Consider the following 24,739-nt stretch of genomic DNA (forward strand, 5'->3'; position numbering starts at 1 on the left):
AAAATGGCACAGCGGACAAAAAACGGGGCATATCTTCGAAAGGTCACAATCTTCCCCCACCAACCTTTGCTTGGATAGTAGAAAATTGATACGTCATCGAAGACGGCTTTGAATAAATTGTCTTATTTCCGTACTCTCCGAGCAGAGGATCGTGGGGAAGATTGTGATCTTTTCATCATATGCCCCGTTTTTTGAGAGCGGACGAAAAACGGTGTATATGGTAAAAAGGTCACAATCTTTCCCATGGCCAGCAACCTCTGCTTGGAGAGTACTGTTTATTTCCAACAAGTCCGACGTTTGTTCCATGCATTTCATCTTAATGCGATTATCACGTTGGCCGCAAGGCGTCGCTGTTGGTCAACTCCAGTTCATATGCTGAACCAGGCCACTTGATTAAGGCTGAATCCCAGCATTGACAGGCTCCTGGACTTAATATAGAAAACAAGTAAGAAAAAGACTGTCAAAAGTCGCCTACTTGAAGTTTAGATCATGGAAAACTCACAGTCACATTGGCAGCGTAGTCTGGCCTCTTAAGTGTCCATCTAGTGATTTTCGGGCGATTTTCCACCGGCGCAAACTGGTGAAGTTCCATCATAACAAGCCCAGATGACCTTTGACCTCCCTACACAAGAAATTAACACATCCAAACTGCACCTATTTCAAAGTGTACCGGACACTCTAAACATGGATAAAACCCTTTTTTTAAATAAATGAAATTGCCACAACCCGCAGAACACGAGATATCAAAACAGGAAGTTCCGCTGCAGTACCGTAACAAGCCGCTAGGGGACCCAAAATCTAATCATTTTCAAGTCTCATCAAGACCTACCCACGTACCAAATATCAAAACAATCCATCCAAGCCTTGAGTTATCCTGTACATAACATACATACACACATACAAACGCTACCCTATGCATAACCTCGGCGAAGGTAACAAAAAGGCCTCCTACAGTTACTTTCAACAAGGCTATCTGAGTTCTGACATAAAAATGGCCCCTTTGCGCATGCCTGCAATCGTGATCTTTGGCTTTAACTGTTCAGTTTTGTCTAACCTTAGACCTTAGGCCATGTAGTCTGTATAACGTAAACTCCAGCAGTCCGGGGGGTTCTGTCCCCTAGGCAGCGAGGCGGTTACAGGAGGCTTTATTGGAATCAGGCTTTAGGCCATGTTGATTTGATTATATGTATTACATCGCCTGGAACACCAAAACTGATGCGAGCGAGCGTGCCTCTCTCTCTGTGTGTGAACACTAACTTGAGAATGTCTGTGGGTAGGTCTTTATGAGACCTCGAAATAATCAGATTTTGGAACCCCTAGCGGCTTGTATGAGATCCGTACGTATTGACAAAATAAATAAAATTACAGTTAAAAGCTCAAAACTTTAAAGGTCAAAATTCTAAAAGTCCAACATTTCAAAGTTCAAGCTTTCGGAGTGGCAAATAGATGTACGTTTGTATTTCAGCTGTTTTTAGAAGGTGCAGACGAATGTGAAACGTTGTATTGTAAGAAGAAAGAATTTGGACAACTGAACTGAAACTGTTGAGATTAATCACATACAAATCAATAACGTTGATTCTTATCCGTTCCATATGGCATTAAACTACGCACACTTGAAACAAACAAAAAAATCACAGAACAGGGCACATTCATTGTGTAAACGTTGTATCGTAAGAAGAAAGAATTTGGACAACTGAACTGAAACTGTTGAGATTAATCACATACAAATCAATAACGTTGATTCTTATCCGTTCCATATGACATTAAACTACGCACACTTGAAACAAAAAAAATCACAGAACAGGGCACATTCATTGTGTTAACGTCCTTTATTAAGGAATTAGATCTAAGCACACAACAATGTACTAGACTGAACAAAGCAGGATCATACTATATCAAGCCATATATTTATCATGACGTCAGCATTGACGTCATTGGACCGGACAATAAGTGATACCAGCACAGAAAAAAAATTTAAATGGCAGACCGGTGCAAATATATATAGTATCTGGCTTAACATAACATCCCGTACAAATATGTGCACTCCTTATATGTCATCCAATATTTATATATCACTCCAGCCTTGGGGGCGTTAAATCCAAATATAGCCTAGGAGGCGATAACTCCAAATTATACTCCACACAAACCAGCCTACAAACATATCCCCAAATAAAACAGCTGGAATGTTAAACAATTTTTCAGACATTTTCTTCAGATAAAAACATACCTCAATTCAACAGTATATTCTCTAAAACAACCAGACTTCGGTATACAGCAAAAAACGTATTATCTAGGAACGAGCTAATATTTACATGCAGTAGTTCAACTTTCAGCCAATTCCAACACTTCTTCTCTAGCTACCTAGTCTCAACGACATCAAACACAGCAACCCAGCCAATCGCGTAACAAGATATACTCTAGTTCTCCAACACAATAAACTGTGGGCAGAGATATATAAACTCAGAACTCAGCATGGCCCAGACATAACTTCCATATATGGACAAAGAAGACTTATATGGCTATAACATCCAAATATGGCCAGTCTCGATAGTGCGTTCTGTAAGAAGTATACAACCGTGCGTACTGATATAGATAGAACCAAAAGGAATATAGTACAAACCTTTACCTCATTCTCCTCTAGGGATAAAAATGATACAACAGTGATAATAGTATAACTCTGGGTTGCTTGTAGTACTGTGTAACATCACAGTGATAATGTATAACTCCCATTTACTTGGACTAAAATATCTCCGTTCTTTCGCTTTACAGACAATAAAATGTATGATACATGGCAAGATTTTCCACAGTCTCGAGCGGTCTCGCGATATTTCAACGAGACTCTAAAAACAAATTTCCTATAGTCATGATTGTTAATAAGGCAAGAGCTGGACGGTAATATTAAGGGCACAGCATGGTAAAACTTCAACTCGCTAATCTACACACAACTTTCTTCTCAAGTTCATTACAAGGCACTTAAAATCTCAAGTCTCCGTGATTGTCAAGTAAAATCAGTACATTTCTACCTTCTCCAATTCATCCTTCAAGTCAAATCCTTTATCCTCACTGGCAGCACATATGAGAAATGCAAACTAAAATATTACTAACATTTAGTCCTACTTATGGACGTCTATAAAATACAGGATTGTCAATTATGCCGTCTGTAATATCCAAACTGTCCTCAGTGAGACCGTGCGTAAAACGCCTGTGTCTTAAATGAAAATACTGGCTTTAAAATAAAACGTTGAAAGCAGCGAATACCTCATGACATTCGTAATATCTGGTACAACATCACCAAACGTTCTTACAAGACAGAACGTGGACTTGATATGCAATGAATGACTCTAAGTGATACTTTTTATATGCTAAGCTATTGCAATGACATATAGTGTTACAAGATGATAAGTGTTACATTTGATTGTCATTGCAGAAATTGCCATTCACTGTAAGTACACCTTAGTTTCGTTCCGACAGACGTCAAGTGCACATTCAATTTTCCTAGACAATGCAAAACTGTATCATAACTTCCGTTAGTCATTCTCAAATGGTATAACATGCCTCTGTCACGAAAGATCCGTGAAAAGCATTCCTGTACTGGAGTACAATTTTGAAAAAAACTTCATGACAAAGCCAATGGTGAGCCATGCTTCTGCATTAGAAATGTTTCCACAATTGCACAACAATAGACTTGCAATGGTGTGAAAATAGCGAACAACAGTCGGCTCTCTGGTGTTTGGTAGTGGCTGTATATGTAGCTGAGGCATTTATGCCACAGATATAAGTTTTAAAAGGCACTTGTGGTTTTAATAACTGTGCTTTGTGAAAGAGTACATTGTGGTATCATTAATTACGAAGGCACGCTCGACATTTCGTTGTCAATATTGTAGATGCATCAGCCAAGTAGCATGCATCGTCGGACACTTGACATACGTTGGTGTCCGTCTCACGATAGTCGCTTAAAAGAAAAGGCATTTCAATTGTTAGCGTTAGCAAGTTCATGTCATGTTTTCAACGATTTTCATTCAAAATTTGGCATTTGAGAACACTGCCTTTTGCCGTGGTGAAAACAAATTCTTTCAGCGCCTATCGACAGTAAACAGGCTTACTGAACACGGCGGCAATAGTAACCCAAAGCCTTGCATTTCTCACAGAGGTGCTGAGGGTGTTCCTTGCTCTGGTCCGACACATCGAGGCCATCTGGCTTCTCCAGAGGGCGCTGCAGAGAGAGACGAAATGTGGAAATACCATCAGTTTTCGCCAGGGGGCTCTGTAGGGACGAGAGAGGGGAAACAACTCAGTCATGCGTGCAATCTCAGTGACAAACAAAACATTTGTTTGAAACACACGTGATACACACAAAGCAATGCAGCATTGCTAAGTTCAAGCGTTATGCAAGCAGCTCTTTTCCGATGCTTCGTGCATAGAAAACGTAGCAAGAAGTCTCCCAGAGTGCATCAAAACAGCCATTTTCACGCAATTTCTGCTATCTCAAATCGACCAAATACGCAAGCGCAATCTATCTTGAACTTGAAGTCGAAGGCATGCCCTCACACCAAAAGGACTCGCATCAAAGCACGAACATACGTACAACTGGTGTTAGCTTTCCGAGAAATATGCTGATGGTATATGACCCGACCGTTTCATTCAGCGCGCTCAGAGCTCAAAATAGTTTTGAACCTAATTGAAACACAAGCGTGCGATTTTTCCTCCCTTTTATTTTCACACCTTCTATATTTTGATTTGGTGATCCACCACTTTCGCTAGCCTAGCAACCACCCAAGGGCCCTTCACATCCGTATTTTACAAGCCCCAGTCCTGCCAAGCATTTGCCTTTTCCTGAAAGCCGAATCCCGCCCCGTAAAAAAATCCCCGCAGTGCGCAAAATGACCTCGGCGGGCGGGCAACGCGCCCAGTACCGAGGAGATCCATGAGAGCTCGCGATGCGTTGGTACACCAGGCTACCATGCAGAGCAGAGTAGGGCGTCGCGCTACTGACCTGTTTGTGTGGGTACACGTTGATGCGGCACTTGATGCACTCCTGGCCCATGTTGGCCCAACTATTCCCACTCATCCACTTGCGCTTGCACTTGGGGCACTTGTACTCTCCGAAACACCGCTTCTTTCCTTGGTAGGGCGTCAGACCCTCTCCCTTCGGGCGTGCCTGGAGGGAACAAAAACTCACGGTCAATTCAGGTCAATGTACAACGAGAAAAAAACAGAAGTTCCAAATCATTAAATGGAAAATGTAAAGTAAAACGTGTGAGGTTGTCTTTCGATATTTGGTGAATAGTGTTGCTTGGTTTTCCACAAGTAAGCAGTGTGGTAAAATCAAACTTGTATAGAAATCTGCTGTGTAGTAATTGTGCTTCATTTTCTTTTTCTTCACCCGTAAAATCAGAGGATCAGAAGATACTAGTACTAGTATACTATCATATAAATGTACGCAAACGAAAGAGTCATGGTAGTTCAGTGCAACAATCGGTCAGATCCAAGCTGCAGTAATGAACTGTATCGCTTGATGTCGCTCATAGACAGTGTACCATGGTCTACCTACTTGACTTTTACTGAAGGTAACAGCCAGCTGCAGGTTAATTTACTGACGTGCAAACGTCTCCAGTGGCAAAAACGTTTAGGGAACCACTTCAATGAGACCCAGTTACTAGTATTGTTTCTGTCAGGTTTAAAATAGGCGGAAAGAAACTGAAACTACTTTTGAGACCGCCATAGCGGCAGGTGTCGTATGTGGCATCTGTAACTTCTCTCCCTCACCACCTAACACTTACTGAAATGGGGTCACGTCTGTTCTGACGTACTTGTGTAATCGTCCTTTACAACTCAAGAGTAACATAATCGTTCTACTTACACTATCTTCAAAATAGGATTACAAAAAACAGGTCTGATCTCTGCAATGTGTTTCGAAAAAAAACTTGATTCTTGCAAGGTGTTCCACAAGGCGCGTACTGTAGAACGCAAATTTAGGTCAACTGGGATAAAATCGTCCAAAACAATATCTTTTACACGTACACACTGCACTGGATTCACAAACTGACTTATAAAACCAGTCTAGAATTTGACCAAACTGAATGAACTACTGTATACTATATAACTTTGTTTAGGAGCTGAGATGGTATTCTCTACCAGACTAACTACGCTTTGCCACGGGAGTTTGACCACCATAGGCCGGGTTTCATTAGCAAGCGCGAAATGTCAACCTTACCACTGAATAACTCTCCTAGGTAAAATTCTTTTTTCCCGAATTCTACGATCTGTACCGCTGTAGAAATCCCTGGTGGGGGCTACTGAGATGACATGACATCAATGAATGTCATAATATACTAATATACTAATATCGGCCCTACAGGCATGGAATTCCCAGCCACTTGTACTACTTGTAGACGAGTAAAAACCATGAGTACCGTTATACTGCCTCGGTAATGACAATGATCATTGACGGCCTTCACGGCGGACCAACCACCACGGGAGCGGGGACGGACGCTGGGCCCGCTGTAGGAGGGGGAGTGGTCTAGCTGTAAGTCAATCCAGTTGGCTTACGGGGCAGGCAGAAGGAATGCGGCGCTCCTACCAGGCCAGCTACTAACTGGAGACATCTGGTGTTGTCCATCACTCAGCGAGTACTGTATACATTTGGACAGGGCGGGAAGGGGCCCCAAAAAGGAGGCGTCTGTCGTCTGTAACTGCTACATATTGCGCGATGCATGCCTTTGTGTTTACCATGAAAGTGAATCCGTTTCATCTACGTTTTGTATGACTTCATCCGCCTTCATGAAACGTATAGTTGTAGATGAAAGCAACCTGAGATAAAATAGTTATTGATAACAGCAAAAAAGGACACTTTTATAAACCGCAAAGGCGGCCACTTTGGCAGACACGAGCAAGGTAAAATTCAACGACCTCCACGAGAACGTTCCTATACCAATGATAGAATAACTGTGACAATCATCTCTCTGGCACTGTGGCACACCAACATCTATAACTGCTCAGCTCTGTTCACTGTTGCTGCAACTTGACACCACTGCCCTCGAGTCTGCCAGAATCTTCAGCAGGGGACAGAGTTCAACACAGCATGTTTACACTACCCTGTTTATCAGAGATCCATTGACGATTCTTCTACTCAGGATGGAGAATCACTGGCGCTGATGACCCTTCTTCAGAATAATAAGACGAAAAACATGTGAGGGATTCCCCTCGGCACGAGTCAAATGCTGTTTCTTAAAGATCCGTCAAAAAGATTGCCAAGCCTTGTAGCTATTTATGAATAAATCATATCATAACGGATGTAGAAAGAATTGTTGTGAATTTTTACTGGGTACATCATTCAGACGCTTCGTACAAGAGTGAAAACTCTATGCAGAATGATCAAGCCATACAACACAAGAAAACATAGAGTAGAGACTACAAAAGAACATTCGGCTGGGTAGGATAATACATGAGATCGACACCAATATTCTACTTGCCCCAGAAAACGAAGATGTAAAATAAGAAGACATAAATCGAGACATAAACGGCTGAGAAGATTAAAATGTTGAAGGAAACATGTTCCACCTGGAGCTCTCCGCGTAGAGTTTGTGTACATTGGCCTAGAAACAAGATGGCGGCCTGTCATGGCGAGTTTACACTAGCTGGGGTGATCTTGCCGTACGTGACTTTAATGTGTGGGGGAGGCTGGACTCCAGCACCTATTCTGTCCAACAAATACTACAGCTCTCAAATATGTTCAACGTATTCACTTCTCATGATCAAGTATGACATATGATGCTGAAATATTTCTGGCAGATTCCATCACATTGCCATCACATTGCCGTCAAAGCAAAGTGCAGTATCTACTCTACTCTACTCTAAGACAGACCACGGTCAGGAAAACATTCAAGCATGTAGTCGCTTACACGCAGTTAACTTAATCTAAACTGTCACCTACGTGACACACCAAGGGCAAGGGGTAATCCGAGATTTGAAACAATAAAGTTGAAAATTTAAAGAGTACAAACGTGCATTTCTTCTCACTGTTTTCTAAGAGTTGACTACGTTGTCTTTAGTCGATTTGTCCCGTGGCTTCGCTGCTGTCTAGATATTTTTCGAACTTGAACTTGGAGTCAAGGCTGTAAGAGTACGTGCATCTAGACATCTTGTGGGAACTGGCCGTGAAATTTCTGGACTTCTGCCATAGAGCCTTGTCTGCAAGGTTGTGTTTTAACCACTGATTGACATCTAGAACTTGAACTTGAGATCTTTATGACAATATAATTCGCGTGGTTTATTTCCACAAGGAACCACCTGACCGGGCTCTTCTTGTAATTTGCTCCGAGGCAAGAGACCTTTTAGCGTCATATCTATAAGGGATGGCGTATGGCACAGTCAATATGTTTATTTACTCTAGAATCCCCGCGACAGCTTACAAGTCACTCATGTTGAGATATAAAGGCTGCAAAGAGCTTAGCATCAGACCTCGCAAAAGAAGTACATATTATTATATCCTTCATCAATGAGAGCTAAATTCCGCCTGATAGTGAACAAAAGGCCATCAATTTTTTTGGTCGCTAAAAAGCTGGTTTTTATTGAATGGTGAGGTACTTTTCCGACAAAATTATCTCTGTCCGTATAAAGTACAGAGTATCGTGGATTATCAGGTTCACGACCCCAGTTTGAATGCCACAACTCATTGTTTACAATGTGTGTAAAGTCAAACCCCGCTTCCGCTAAATTCCGACCAAGAAATGAAGATACAAACATGACAGGCTCTTACGAACTTCTGGCGCTGCGGGTGTCGCAAAGAAGGCCAACTGAGGGTCAATTTTTGTATCAGTGAAGGCGTCAGTATCCATGATGTTTTATTACCAGCACATTGGTGACAACAAGGGGAAGGCGTTGTAGCAGATAATGGGTGACTGATTCGCACTCTTCTGCCAAAAGGCCATTCATTAAGTGCACACACGTGCACAACAGATCACGTCAAGTCATAATAGATAGTGAAGACAAAATCCTTACTATAAACAAATCTATATTGAGAATTTTGGATCTGTTACAAATAGATCTGTTCTAAACCCAACAGGGTTAGCCCTTAGAAATAGCTTTTGGTAGTTAGGCAACTCTGTCATGCAAATTCAATGTACATGCTGAACCAATAAATAAAAAATAAATAACCCAACAGAACATGGCGAAATTATGTAAACAGGACAGACAACTATCCTTTTCTTATTTCTTAAAAATATTTTATTACAACCGTGTGCCGACATATTTAGCGTGGGTGTTATCCGATTTCTACCGAGGCTCTTACACTAGCTGTCTTTTTCAGTGCATGCAGCTAATGTAGAAGTAGCTATGTGCAATTTAGCCTCTACCAGGCCCCGCGGATGGCTGGGAAAATAGTAGAAATTGGCCAAACAGAGTGAATAGTATGCTAATGGTGTCGGCTACGGAGAGAGGGTCAAATCTGCCTTCCAGATGGGGAAACTGCACCCCTATAGCAGACTATCTCCTCTTGCATGTTTTTTTGTTGTCTATATGGCCAATTTCTACTTTTTCTAGCGGCCTCTGGAGCCTGGTAGAGGCTATGAGCCTATGTAGAAGCCCCAGTAATGATCGGATGGCGCCCAGGCTAGCACATATGGTCTGTCCAGAAAAGATCCATCAGACCTATCATCATGACTGCCGGAAGGACCAGATGACCAACGACCCGGAGTTTGTTTGTTCAGGACCTCCCTGATCTTCATTCAAATCCTAATGACGTTTTCCTTTTTACGATGATTGCTTTTGCTCTTCAGGAAGCCGGCTTTCTCGTGTACCTACCGGCACCCAATGATCGTTTCGTAGGTCTTCATCTAACGAGTGTCCATTACTTGCGACTAGATTCTTAAAATGACGTTGGTTATGCCAAATTCATTGTCACGGGCATGGTCATGAAACAAAATTAAATATGTTTTTCATCTACACAGAGCGTAACTATTTCTGCGGACAGGAACATCTAGTCGACCGACTATATGAGTTTGAGTTTATTTGTCCAGAATTGGTCATTTGAAGTTTTTGAGTTAAATTTTGTTAGCGTCATCGGACAAGTTTTTGTTAGCGTCATCGGACAAGTTGTTGACGTTACAATCAAGGAGAAACACACTTCACTTCCCATTGACAACTGAGCCGTTGGTAACGTGTTTCCAATGAATTTTTTCACTTTTCCAACAACTATTCTACGGGGTCTGCTGAAGCATAGGCGTAGAGCTACCGTGGCAATCAATGCGTCACGTCTGGAGTACTTTATTCAATGATTGCGTTGTGATCACAGTTATCTCATCCTGAGATCCAATCTCGTACATTCGATCCCCCCACAACCGTGTGGGAAAAAACACGACAATGACCCGAAGCACCCCCACAGGATGGAACCGATTACCATGGGGCTCTAGAGGAATGTGGAGACAGATAAAAGTTGTTGAGTTTCGTAACTTTAGTACACGAGTGGAAGGGCAAGGTATTTCAAGTTGGTTGGAGAGGAATTCCATGTAACCATGTGTTACTGTTACATTCTAAAACTAGCTGCAGGGTGTTTGCACCCACGTGATAATGACGTCAGTACGGTCCGCCATAATGGATGGTTAAACCTAAAAGTCGCCGGGTAATTTGAATTATGCTATGGTCACATTTCCAAACCGGGGCCCGGGCGGGCTGTTTGCGGGAACGAAAAATAAAAGTGTATGTCACGAAATACAGACAAATTATGATCACGATTATTGTTTTACGTTTTGTGTGTTTTGCGTATTCTTCAAGCAGAGGTTTCGGTCGAGTGGGGCAGGAGTGTCCTGGATTTTTTTTACGTTCCTCTTCCTTCACGTACGTAAAAACTCCCGGACACTCCTTCCCTACTCGACCGAAACCTCTACTTGGAGAATATGTTTTGTTGTCTTTTATACCATATTTTTCGTTCCCGCAAACTGCTCGGTCGGGCCCCGGTCTGAAAATGTGACCATAGCATTAGTCTATGTTTGTAACTAGCAGTCGCGTGCTGTAAATACAAAACTATTGATGCGACTCTTCCAGGTTGAATCAACCAATATGGTGGCCGTGACGTCATGTCCAAACAACCAACCAAGTGTGTGTTGTGTGTCAGGTGTGTTGAGCGCGTGCGTGGTACGTACTTGGGATCCTACCTGCGGGCAGTCCTTGATGTAATGGCCCTTCTGGAAGCACAGGTGGCACAGGTAGGAGGGCGGCGGGCGCTTGGTCGGCTTGCGCTCCATGGCCAAGGTGTTGATCGACAGGTCCGAGAAGTGGTCGGCCAAGGCGGCGATGTCTCCCAGAGAACCGTACGGACTCCCCCCGTTCCCAACGTTCCCGCCACCCCCACCAGAGTAGTTTCCACCTCCCCCTCCTCCGCCCATGTTGCCGCTGGGGGTCGTGCCCGCCATGTTGGCCAGACCCGTCACGATCCCGTTGGCCAGGCTGTTGTTGATGTTGTTCATCTGCGTCATCTGCGCGTGCGCAGGAGCGCCGTTCATGCCGTTGAACATTTGTTGCTGCCTCTCGTTGTTCATTCCTCCGGGCGGCGCTGACGTCATGCCCATGTTCATGTTGTAATTCCCACTGGGACCGCCAGGGGCCAAATTCAACTTGTTGAATTGCTGTGGAGAGAACAGAGGAAAGTCGATCAGACATATGATACAACAACATAATGACCTAGCCTCGAAAGTCGCCTGGAAAAATCGGTCACGTCAGGCATTTATAATTTTAAAATGATAAATTTTGATGACAATATGCTGAGTTGAATTTGTTATAATAAAGTATCTACCAAACAAGTTTGAGTGACGTACATAATCAGGGCCTTGCGTCCCTTTGACTTTCAATTGAATAACTCCACGTAAAAATGTAACTTGCCGCTTGAACAGAAAGGTTTAGTAATAGGCAATGAAGACGCCAACGGAGATGTAAAATGTCTCATGGCAAAGGTTATCTACAAATCGAGCACTGGAAGTGACATCAAATTGACCTTGATGTGTGTATACGTAGGAACGAAGGAAGTCAAGGTCAATCAGCCTATAACATTAGTGAAATCGTCAAACACAGAAGAACTGGAAAGCTTTCTGTGAAAGTATGTTAAGCACTTCTAGGCAAGGATTCGGGTCAGTCCTAAAAAGCCAAGGACAAGTACAAGGCACTGAAATGTCGGTGGGTACTACAATGTACTGTACCTACAACTGGGAGCGTTTGTAAGAGAAATGTTCACATTGGACCTGTTGTGTAAAACTACTAGGCACTTTTCTGGGCAAATCATCGACTTGGGGTTTAGACCGCTTGAGTATAGACAATAGAAGGGGTTCAAATGCCCGAATCTTTCGGTTTGTGGGCTGACAAATACTAGTACTGTACCTATTTGCAGTGTACTGTTTGAATATTTTTCGGAAGAACGAAAATACATGTATATAGAGAGCAAAAAGCAATTAAAAGAATTCAAATCAATAAAAAAAGCAGGATGAAAGAAATATAAACTGAATTATAAAATAAATGTCTCTGGCTCAAAGTCAAGCTAACAAGACACCCTTCGCAAAAGTAGTCTTGTCATAGCAACCCCGACCTATGTCAGAGGTTACAATGCAGTGGCACATAAAGTGAATGACCTAAGTTATAATTAAACCTCTGTATTTATAGACATTAATGTTTATAGGAATGCATAATCCTGTAAGATGACGATGTTAAGCTGTTAAAGGAGACGATGTCGATAGATCCACACCCAGTGGGTATTCCAAAACTGGGACAACATTACCGAAAGGCGCCCAGTCAATAATAATGTACATGTACATTGACGAAACTAAATAAGCGGGGAATACCAATATTACCTTGGGGACCGCGTTTACGTAAATACTAAGTTAAAACACTCTAATGTAAATAAAACTATAATCCCTGCCCTTTTCTTATGGTACAAGAGAAAAATAGTTAGGGTATTTGCAGCCTTTTTTTCGCAGGTGAAAGTTAGAAGAATGCTCCAACGTTGTCCCTCCCCTTTTCAGGAAATGCTCAGTCCCATGTGCGCACATACCAAATTCCAGACGGCTCCAGCTTCCGTCGTTTGACGTAGCTCGGACCACTTTCGTCCCGAAAAACAAACGCCATAGCAGGCACATACCCCCGTGTTACTACACTACACAGGGTACCTTATGTCAACTCAAATATAATGTATATTCTAGATCTAGAACTTTGATGTATTATGAAATAACTCCACGAATTTTGTCAACGATTCTTGATAATAATTACGCTGGCAAATGCAAATCTTTACGTATTACATGTCCTTTACACATTATAATATACATGTACATCTATTACTAGCTACTATGTTCTTAACGCATAAGACAACCTACACACAGACTTCTAAGTAAGTTTAATAACCGATGTATACTAGTATTGCGGTTTTTAAACTTACATGGCTCTGCATACTAAGTTAGACACGTCTACTACAAGTACAAATGTGAATTAAATTTGAATACAAGTCAACGCGACTAACATAGATTTATCAGAACACAGCTAAATGCAGATAGAATTCAAAACATACAAGAGTTTCGTTCAACATAAAATCATAATTTGACATAAATAATAGCTTATCATAGCAGAGAACGATACAACATAATATACATGTGTAAGAAACCCATTTTACGTTGGACTTTGTACTTGGCAGACAAGTAACATAACACACGTACAAAAGTAGAATCGGTTTGACAGACAACATTTTGTCCCGACATGAACTGGTCTAATGTCAGACGACATGTTTACGTCAGCAACCACGTGATCAGCAGAAAAAAAGCTGGTATTATCGGAATTTCTAGGAAGGACACAGCTGGGTGACCTTTTAGTTTTGTTTCGTGAGGTTATCACTGAAAAGTAATGGAAAATGCTCTGTGTTTTGGATTTAATTAACTCTTATGCCAATAAGAAGCCGACTATAAAGAAGGACTGGATGTGTCAACGTAACTGCAGACGTTCGTCGTGGTTTCGATTGCAAAGATCGCCCGTGAACTGGGTAACCTGCATCTTTCAAGTATTCTAAACGCCACCCAAGGAAAGGCGACCTTCTTACTTTATATATAACAACTACCCTCTAAAATATGCCAAAAGAGAAGTGGAATTTGTTACAGAATACTTACGTAGAACGTTCTGTCTGGAATTTTGAAAATTCTACCTTGTCTACACTTTATTCTACTCTGCAAAAATATGCACAAGACCAATCGCCTTTCTTAAAACTCTTCTACTAGTTTTATTTTTAGCAACAAAAATGGCACACACATGGTAGAGATAGTCATCTAGCGGCACATGGTTCTTGGAGCGCGAAGTTCGTTAATTGGATTACAGAACGTGTATCTGTAACGGATTTCGCCAAATTATCCCCCAAGATCGACTTCTAACGTAACAATTACAGTCCCGATTTCATTTTGTGTGGTTCTAGATCTTGGCTTTAGCTCCTCGACCCCTTACTAGTATACCGCAAGTAAATAACACGAGTTTCACGACTCCAGTGCGTTTTAGGACATGTTATGAGTCTTTCAGTGGGTAAGGTCAAAACAAAACAAAACAGTCCAGTAAGATTGTCGGTTTGACGTAATGGGACCAGACCTGCGCGGCACATCTGGATATGGTGTTTGGGCTGGTTGCACTTTTAGAGCAGAACTGGGGTACAGGAGTAGGTAGTGTTGAAAATACATGTCAGATTCGCTCTACAAACCACCATGTAAAGCTATATATACTATCATAGTGTGATGATATCCGTATATATCTGTATTTTTAGCCACTATGGCCATGTATAGTGCTAGACTGATGAAGAGCGGTCTAAACTGGAGCAGTCCTACCTGACCGAAAATTCTACTCTACTCTACTCTAGACTGATATCTCTAATGTAAACCAAGCTGAGGAAAACCTTCTGTGTGGAAATGGCAACAGTGACATCACAGCGGGGCCCTCCAAGGGGGAGGGCGAAAATCTTGCCCAGCCACGTGATTTTTGTGATTTCAACCTCAAAATTCTACAGTATTCATGCGAAAGTGAATCTAGGACACAATATTGCAGTCTCATATGTGTAGTCTATGTTCATATAGCAATGTAACTTGTTGCGTGTGTGTCCCGATGTGTTGTTCCTACTTTTGGTGTTGATAACAATTCGATGCGATGTGCTCTGTCTACGTACACTTGTTGTTTAGTCTGAGTTTTTCTCAAGTTCTGACTTTCTTTTCTTTTGTGCAACAAACATTCGCGTGTGTCGTTTAGGTCAATGCTGAAGAAAAGTAAAACGAAATTACCATGAACTATACGTCATAACTAGTGCTAACACAGCTAGTGGATATTGGTAAATTTATGTAGCACTAAATCTAAAAATTATGTACCTGTTGTCAATCTAATTATCAAGGATTGTCACATCGGTAGCACATATGAATTGGTCTCGTCACATCTACATTATGTATGGGTGAACAGCTTATTAACATAGACATGTGAAGGGATGGAAATAACTCCTTGCCGTGCTAAACGTCTTCAACACCACTTCCTTCTGTAAACAAAATTCATTCGTTATCATCAACCCCGACGTCCGGAAGGATTTAGAGGACCTGAAACCATCCCTGGAGTATGTCAAATGTGTGATTTTGTGACATTTTTTTTTCAACTTTGAAAAATAGATTCTTTTATCAACATCATGTTGTGAGAAACAAGAAAGACGAGGAGGGACGAACGTGAGTGAGCAAAGCGCCCAACTGGCGGCCCCGCGTTCTTTCCTGCCGGCCTTGCCCCTAACCCCGACCCCTCTACCAAACTAGCACCACATGTACACACGTACCGACAGATTAAACACTAAAACAACACGCAAAACTCAAGAAAAACTCACCATTTCTCTTATGATAATAGCCAATCAAGCTAATTTTTGACCATGATACTATACCAACTAACTAACGTAAACAGTAAGTCAACACCCTCGCAAAACTATGTTATTATACTGTATACAAATCCAAAATATTCGCTGACTCATATACTAATAGATACATCCATGCCTTCGCGAAAATTTCGTTACAAATTTCGCAACAGAGAAAAACAACTTTAACACCACAAGCAATATTCCACAACTCTTGCTTCCAAAACACAAAAGGCACGTTTCCCTAAAACCGGACAAAAATAACAGTATAAAATGTCTAATCATTTCCAGCTGGTGACCGTGTATATTTACGGAGGTATTCCCATTCAGCATAGCATAGTTTCCTATTTCTATACTCGCCTTGGTTCTTCAAAGCTAGGTGAATAAATAGACTATGAACGAAGGTGGGAGTTTTCGCGGTCACAAAGGTCTAAAATTGTGACGGTTGAAGCATCTAAAACGTAAGAGAAACAGGCTATGTAGAGGTGCCAATGCGGTCTATAGTAAAACAACACGGAAAATTCCCCCAGCTGACACATAACATAAGTATGCACTGCGAACCCATTCAACCAAAAAAGGTAGAACTCTCTGGCGTTGGCGTTGGATTTGTCCTAACCAAGAACGTATGGCGACCTAGAATATACAAGAAGTCTACAGATGTATTCAGTGAAGCGCCGAAAAAAACGGAACGTTTCTACCGGTAGTTTCCGGCTCGGAGCGTCCGGTTCTAGGAAAATATCACACGAAAAAAGGGTTAATAAACGTTGCTAAACCGAGCTTAACTTTATAACAAAAACAGACGCATTCTTCTTGTTAAAACACGAACAAACAGTGAGTGTTAAGCTACCCTGTGTTCCTACCTTATAGAACATGATGAGGTCGGGCATGCCTGGAGCGGGCGGTGGCTGATGGACGTCCATCCCGTACAGAGGACAGGGTCAGGAATGGTGACAAGAACCGGCCACCCCGTGTCCCCAGTTATCGGCTTACTGTTATGTTTGTCAACTGGATACCCCCATTCCCACAATCCAGTTACTAAAATCGTCCAATTAGATTATTTATGATGAGTTCCGAGTGGCTGAGTCAACAAAAAACGTGCGAAAACGCGACAAAGCGGCGGGGAGTGTGAACGAAGTGAGGTCTGTTTTAGATGATCGTAATTGGGAGAGAATAGGCACACGGGATGGTTTATAACCCCACTATTGTAATTAAAGAATGAGAAGAAAATGCAAGTGATACTGAATTGATATATAATAGAGTCGGTCTGTCTGAAACTTGTTCATGATTCGTGTCGGTGCCTTTTGTAAACTGGTAATAGTAACACGAACCAAGCACGAACAACACATGTTGTTGTTAAAATCATTCCAACCGGTAGTACACATATGATCACTGTTGTGAGTCCAAAAACTAGTGTACGCCATCTTGCCACGGCGGGGTCTTGGGGTCAACGATATTTCTGTCATTTGACGTTGGTGGATTAAAAATTGCTCACGTAAAATTCTGGGGATGCATGTAGAACAAAATATAATAGACAATAAAAAGGCAAAACTTGTTGAATCACGATCAACGTGTCTGTTTGTAATTGTAAGCAGTGTCTCCTCAAACGTGTAAAAATTGGAAGCATGGTTGTGTAACGGTCGATATTACGTGACACATGACCTCTAGCCTGCATGCCAGACTGTTCGCAGGGCCTACACAGGCCAACTCCTCGGCTCTAGGGCCAACATGCACCCAAGAAAATTCTACAACAGCCCCCGCCCCCTAAACTACACCCTGAGATCGGGGGTCTGGCATCTTGGCTACAGGACTTCGGAATAGATTTGCTGTTTCGTGCGATTTGTAATTACAACTACATGAACCAAGGAGGATATAGTCTATATAACCTCCTTGCATAAACGTACATTTAACCAAGGATAGTAGTTTTACTAGCCCGGACGACAGACCCCCATTCTCTGTCTGGCACCCAGGCTAAGTTTTTACATAATTCAATGTTCTCATGTGCCAACCAGTGGGGTCATGTCACGGTAGGATTTAGATGGAAACGGATCCAAATTATCTAATTAGAAATTAGAGTTCTTGTAGCTTAGCAATCCTATTGACTTTCAAACACACTCAATGGGGAGGCTACTTCAAGTGTAGAATGACACAAAAGTTGGGGAATCTTGTAAAGGCAAAGCAACGTTAGATAATTGCTTGTCTGTACTGCCAAAAATTACCACCCAAAACAAAAGAGCAAATTGGACGACAGTAAGGGGAGAATCTGACGGATCCGTGATGTGTACTGTGTACGAGATTTCCAACCCAGAGTTTGCTCTCTGTCCCAGGTAAATATAACACACTTGGGTTGTCGTTACACGCATGCGCAGAGAACATGACAAGTAACTGTGACTCCACTGTGTAAGGAAAGGGGAGGGGGGTTGGTAAACTCTACTTTGTCAACACTAACATGGGGTGAAAGCGACGTCAAAATAATCTCAAAACATTTATACCTTTGGCCAAAATACACCTCTCATCATGTCTCAAAACTTATCTTAGAAAGAAGGAAAATTAACTAATCAGTAAGCCCAGAAAATAACCAACACAACTATGCATTTTCCATAGAAATATCAAAATTAACATCTTTCAATTACAGACGTATTCATTAGACATCGTCACGCATAAATGACAGCGTTCTTTTATTCTTTCAGAAAACTTCAGACATCTTGGATCACCTATCTGAGGTACGTATACCACTAATAATAACAACACATTCTGTATTTGTTGACAAAGATCTTAATAGCATATAGATCTAGTTAAACAATTACATACAACGCTATATATTCAGCAGCACAGTTGATAGCATTTTAGGGACAGTGTATACTATACAGTATACACCTTTGAAGTAAATAAGAGAACTAACAACTAAGACAGTTCTTTCTGTATTTCTTGACAAAAATGTTATACATTTTGTATTTTCTGACAGTCGCATGTGATTATCGGTTGCACATTTGATAGTATCTAAGTTATGACAGTGTGTAATTTCTGCACCTCTGTAGCAAATACGAATGGAGTGAATTTAAAACAACTACGAACTTGGCTGTTTGTTTCTTCGCAAATTGATCAATACAATACTAAGTGCTAGTAGTATAACATGACAAGGAAGATTCAACGAACAACCTAACATTTGCTTTGAAAATAAGGGCGAGCAATGAGGTTCCTAAAGCTCATTCAGTCATTGGGACGAAATATCATAAATGCTCGGGCCAAAGAAAGGAGGAACAGCAGGCTCATAAAAGTTATAGAACGTCACCTTTTCATATAATCGTTTGTTTTCTATCTTTCATATCCCTGACAAGATAAGTACAGGTATGGAAGAAGACTAAAGGACATTTAGTTAAAAATAAAACGAGTGTTGACAACAATGATCGCCGTTCAGAAGAATGAAATTAGACCACATTTAGTCGGCACAATATCTACACTACATCGTCGTATGGGCCATGTGACCCGTCGCCTTTGACCTTTCATTTGCATAAATCCCTTGTCAAAGTCGTCGTGTTTTTCGTACACAGGAAAGTAAAGCATTTTGAACCATGGTCGATATGGTACTGTATTCGACAAGCAGATACTGACAGAAAGACTTTGGTATTGGTTAGGTGAACATGAGTTATAAAAAAAATATGTTGCCTGTTACATTATTGGTCGTAAATCATTTTAAAAAGTTGTGATCGCCAACAATAGTATATTGTATATATAGTATATAGTATATATACTTAGCCCGGGACCTCCTCCCCCCCTACCTTGCCCCTTGCGGGGTTATCTGGGGGCCCAATAAGTTGAAGTTGAAGTTGAAAACAATGTGAAGGCCTTTGCAATAGTAAGATGAAGGTCAAATACAAACATTTGAAGTATTTTTTCAACGGTTTTCGCGGAGAGGGTGGGGAGGGGGGCGAAGCAACGATTGAACACAGCCCGCCAAAATTTACACGTTATCAATCATTTAAACCAAGACATACGAACTACATGCAAATCGAAACATGTTTATAGACATTATAGTATCTAAACTGTCGGTCATAACCACTAGGTAATGACAGAAAAACAAAAATGTTGACATGACATGGTCTTTATTGTTCACCCCATGCGTCTATACTCCCTAACATTTTGTGTTAGCAAAAATTACTTTACAAATATACGGTACATATACATAAACATACAAACATACACTTGAATATCAAACCTTACATGTGGGATATATGGCCGCCATACCCATGAAAACATGATTTCGATGGTCGTTTCAAGACTTCATTTTTGTTGGCTACTTAAAAATGTGAAAGACACATACACTCGCGACCGATCGAAATGTTTGCCATTTCTATAATTATACTAAACACTCGGGTTGAACCCGTTCCCATGAGTATTTTCCGGTCAGAACGAAAAGAGTTACAGCTCTTGGCTATCATTTATAACAATCATTACAATAATCACCTATTGGTTAAGAAAGATTTATGGGCACATTTCAATTTCACTCATTTTCATTTCACACTATATTAACGAATGAACGCCAATAGGTTCCATTCCTAAGTGAAGTACGTTACTACGTAACAATATTAGCGAAATACATGTACATGACTTCTTTAATAGTAGAGTAGATTTCGTAAGAGCTCAAGCCTTGAATACCCTTCAAATTGTACAAAGGAATTCACTTCTCTCCGATATATATTTCAGGAATGTCTCATAATCGAAAATGTAAAAATGACGAACTAACTAAATATTGTTTCGCACACATAACATAGTAGCCAAACCTATTTTAACTACGTCGTCTTCTTGGACGAAAGAGATTCGGCCGTTACAAAAGGTTTGGATACCATACTACACAAAATGTTTCTACCTTGTTTCATAATACGTACCTTTTAAAACAACTATAAATTATAATATACATCTGTAGTTTTCCTCAACATGCAGTCATATTGTGCCACTACTGCCTATGTTGTATCGTCTTGGACACAAGGATTTGAGTCTCTAATCAGATAATTCAAGAAAATGGCTGCTCTAATTTCCTATAATATCGGCGTAAGTTTTACCAACATCGGAACAGTTTACCTTCCTCAACGTTATAAATATTCCTAAAACAGTACGGCTGTGACAAGACAAGATGTCGACTTGTGTTCAAAAATACTGTATACTTGTAACATACGTAAGTTTACTTGCAATCTCTTGCCCTAAAGCTTATCGCAACATACACGTTGTAACAGTATACATACAGTACTATACAAGATAAAGGTGTAAGACTATTCTGAAATTACTACGGGATACAGTCTAAGCTTTTTTTTTTGGTTAAACCGCTTGACTTATTTTTTGGAGGCAGCGGAAAACACGATTCTCCCACTTTTTCTGTAATATCTCAGGCGTTACAACTGTATGTACAACTCCTAGACGGGACCGAACACTTGCTAAGGACAGCCGTGTTAGTATACAAGCACACGTTGCGGTAACTCCACTCTTATGTTTGTACATTTTATTGTTGGTAAACATAGAGTCAATGTGTGACAATGTCGGGGGTTGCCCTGAATTTTACACGCCATACATACACCACTTCTTCTTTATCTTACAAGAAATTACATGAAACTTGAAGAATAACCGCTACCTCATGGACAAATACGAGAACGCAAGAGTTTGCGATGTCTTTATTTTTCCTGAGTTGATTCAGAAAGACGGTGTATGACAGACGGAATGTTACAAATGCGTGGGGAGGGGTGTTACCTCATCCCTAAGCCCGGCGTGTTTATTAGGGTCGTCCTCATGTTGACAGAACTAGAAAGCGTTTGTTTTAGGTGGGAACAAGACTGCATACATACATACGTACATGAATAATACTATGAACCGCAAGTTTTGGTACATTTGAATACAGATCGGTCGATGAAAAAAATGCCAAATTTAAACTCAGATAGTTATCGTTTAAAGCATAAATATTTGTTTATGCAGTGAAGACACGGACATTTTAAAAAAACTTTCTTTAGTTTAATGTTTTGTGTTTTGTCAATTTTTACCCCGTTTTTACAATAACAATCGCCCATATCCGCGATACGTATGCAGACATATCATACCTTTTCCACCTGCTAAGTGGAAGGTAAGTGTCAGAATATATACTATCATACATTCTCACCTGTATTTTTCTAGTTCTTACTCTATATCTGAAGCAGGTATGGAAAACGATCCCTTAAGTATAACAATATCATAAACATCAGTGCATAAAACTAGTATAGAACTCTAATAAATGTCTTCAGACACCGAGTCATGGCAGCCAACCGTTCATTTCAAAGCGTCTGGAACGAATTAACCTTTTTGGTGCGTTTGTTGATAGCCAACTTTTTACTAGACGCTTAAAAAGCAATCAACAAAGTACGTTTCTCGAAAACGGCGTGTGCATGAGTTTAGTACATGTGCAAAAATAGCTGGATCCAAAAGATTTAGAGGGCTAAGCTTACGTTGCAGGCCAGGTTGTAGCGTGTAAAATTGTGGAACGAATTGTTCAACTATTTTGGAAGGCTGGCTAACCGAACGCCCGGAAACTGACCGGGTTGAGGGGTGTGTGTGTTTGGCTTATCGGAGCACTCCAGATGTACCGGGCGACGAGGTGCAAAATTTGACAACTATTTTCTCACAAATGTAACAACTAGCGGCTCCCAGCCCCCCTCCCTCCCTACACCTGAGTTAGCGGTGCCCCACTCTGTGCCTACCTGGTTGTTGGGGCCATGGTGTCCACCGTGTCCGATCAGCTGAGGCGCCTCCTGGCCCTGTTGCTGTTGTTGCTGCTGTTGTTGTTGCTCCTGTAGGCTCAGGTAAACCCAGTTCAACAGTTGTGCCGGTGGGTACACGGAAGAGCTGGTGTCCAGGCTGCTCAGCGACGACATCGCGGCCGCCCTTCGGTGGAAGTCCCTTCCTGTGCCGAGGCTATCCCAGCAATGGTCCGGTGGCGCCCGTACGGTCCGATACTCTCTCCACAGCGGCCCTACCCCTGCCAACTTCTCCCTGTTTTCCAGTCACGTCAATCACCGCCCCTTTCCCCGCACCGGACACAGCCAAGAGCCAATCAAAGTCATAATCATAAAATTTGCAAATCGGGGCGAAGGGGGACTTCAGGAATGCGTGGCAACCAATTACGGTCCTTGCTATCGGCGCGGACAAATAAATCTCAATATTTTTGGCTGCCTACTACCCAGCAGGGACTTTTAAGGCTTCGTGGGACGTGCTCAGTGTGTTCTCCTCTACCCATCACACCACTACTTCCCTCCAAACGACGTGTAAAAGCCTCAACAGGGAACCGTGTGCATTTTAATCTGGTCTCTCACATTGGTGTTGTTAGAGATCATTCATGATCTCACACAGGCAACTTGGATGGCCCCTGTCCGTTAGAACTATAACTGCAGCTGTTGAGAATCATTAGGACAACGGAGCTTGTTTGTACCGTTATATCTGTAATATCACATGCCGTAGCGTTACTCTTTCTGCTTCTTTCTTTGTTATTTTTCCGAGGATGTCTCGTCTGGGCCCCTCAGCTAGCCGGGGTGAAAGTTCAGCCCCGTGGCACGTTTGGCACCCTCCTGTCAAAACGCAATGGTTTCCAGATGTTCTGTGCCAAAGCCGATGCCCCTGCGCGCCGGGTCGGGCTGGAAAAACCTCGCCGCCCTGCCCTTGTGGAGTAACGGCCCGGGGTCTGTACCGTATCCGGCCGAGCTCACATTACCGCCGGGCGTGAGCTCTACCTGGACGGGACCGTACGCTTGCTAGCCTGGTTTCCAGTATCCTCCAATATCTATGATCTAATATCTATCGTGTGGGGTCTAACTCAGGGGCTCTGCTGTATAAGTTCCTACGAGGTATGTTAGCCCTCGAGCCGAGGAGTTGGCCTGTGTAGGCCCTGGAAACAGTCTGGCATCCAGGCTAGGTTTCCAGTAGCTTAGAATTCGGGGGAAAAATATGATGATTCAGTCCGCTGGAACTCAAATGAAACCGACTAATGAAACCCTAGGGTGGCCAAACTTCTCTGGCAAGTACTCTCCACAGCCAGCGTAGACTTGTCCACAGTACAGAGTAGAACATTTGTTGTCAGCTTCAGCCAAAACAGCCAGATTTTCATGACCTTTCATGTTATTTTTACGATTAAAATTGAGTCTCTTTGGTTTTCTAAATGTAGTTCAAGTTGCCAATTCCTTCCCAGCCCAGCTTCGTCCAAGACTAGACACAGGGGCTCAAGTCAAGACAAGGGACGGTGGTTGACACCTTCTGAACTTTCCATTGCGTAATGCTGTCAAAAGTACTAGTGAAGCATGATTGTGACGAACTCGGGACCATCTTATATAAACACGTAACACTTGAACAAGATCTGACAAACGTGCTTTATAGCACGTAGCTTGGTAATAAATTGCCTAATTCAACAAGGATCTCCTTGAATTTAGTAAATTCTTCAGAACGGAATTATAAAGATAACCGTAACGTAGACTCCATTGTACCATCTATTGAAGACTAGCTTCTTTATATGATATGATTATAAAATGTGATATTAAAACGAAAATGATTTCCTGGGGATAACTTCCTTTTTCAGCGGTCAAGAGATGCCTCAAACTTTAAAGATGTGATTACATTCTACAGTGCAGTTCTGTTGCAGATCGAAATATTTTATTTATCAGTTATTCCTGGACTGTGGTGTTTGGGCTTCTGGGATGGTTATATCGATTGATGATGTATAAGTTTGATTGTAATAGTAAGATTTCCTTTTACAATCAACTTTCATGTACTAGTATAAATATTTCCTTTCTGATCATTGTGCCAGAAAAGACGATGGATGTGTGTTTTGTTTCGCGATGTTTTTTCGCCCCTCCCACC

General features: G+C 41.7%; 1 protein-coding gene across 6 annotated transcripts; it reads right to left on the reverse strand.

Annotated features, from left to right (window-relative positions):
• Positions 1 to 1,810: 1,810 nt before the first annotated feature.
• LOC136448247 (zinc finger CCHC domain-containing protein 24-like) lies at positions 1,811 to 22,905 on the reverse strand. Of its 6 annotated transcripts, none has more exons than XM_066447554.1 (4): positions 22,594 to 22,905; positions 11,151 to 11,621; positions 4,994 to 5,158; positions 1,811 to 4,213 (listed from the first exon to the last, which is right to left on the reverse strand). In XM_066447554.1, exons 1-4 carry the CDS (start codon positions 22,765 to 22,767, stop codon positions 4,100 to 4,102), a joined length of 924 nt encoding a protein of 307 aa, XP_066303651.1. In that variant the 5' UTR covers positions 22,768 to 22,905; the 3' UTR covers positions 1,811 to 4,099. The 6 variants fall into 6 exon arrangements, with proteins under 6 accessions (XP_066303651.1, XP_066303650.1, XP_066303649.1 ...); XM_066447553.1 differs by having other exon boundaries at positions 11,139 to 11,621; XM_066447552.1 differs by having other exon boundaries at positions 1,811 to 4,264; positions 22,594 to 22,899.
• Between the last annotated feature and the right edge of the window lie 1,834 nt (positions 22,906 to 24,739).

This window comes from Branchiostoma lanceolatum, chromosome 14 (genome assembly GCF_035083965.1).
Source record: "Branchiostoma lanceolatum isolate klBraLanc5 chromosome 14, klBraLanc5.hap2, whole genome shotgun sequence".
Lineage (NCBI taxonomy): Eukaryota > Metazoa > Chordata > Leptocardii > Amphioxiformes > Branchiostomatidae > Branchiostoma > Branchiostoma lanceolatum.

Coding starts and splice junctions, on each gene's coding strand:
- LOC136448247 (XM_066447551.1), bottom strand. CDS start 22,767: ATGTCGTCGCTGAGCAGCCTGGACACCAGCTCTTCCGTGTACCCACCG. Junction 11,622..22,593: donor ACCATGGCCCCAACAACCAG/GTAGGCACAGAG, acceptor TTCTCTCCACAG/CAATTCAACAAGTTGAATTT. Junction 4,265..4,993: donor ACGTGTACCCACACAAACAG/GTCAGTAGCGCG, acceptor TCGTCCCTACAG/AGCCCCCTGGCGAAAACTGA.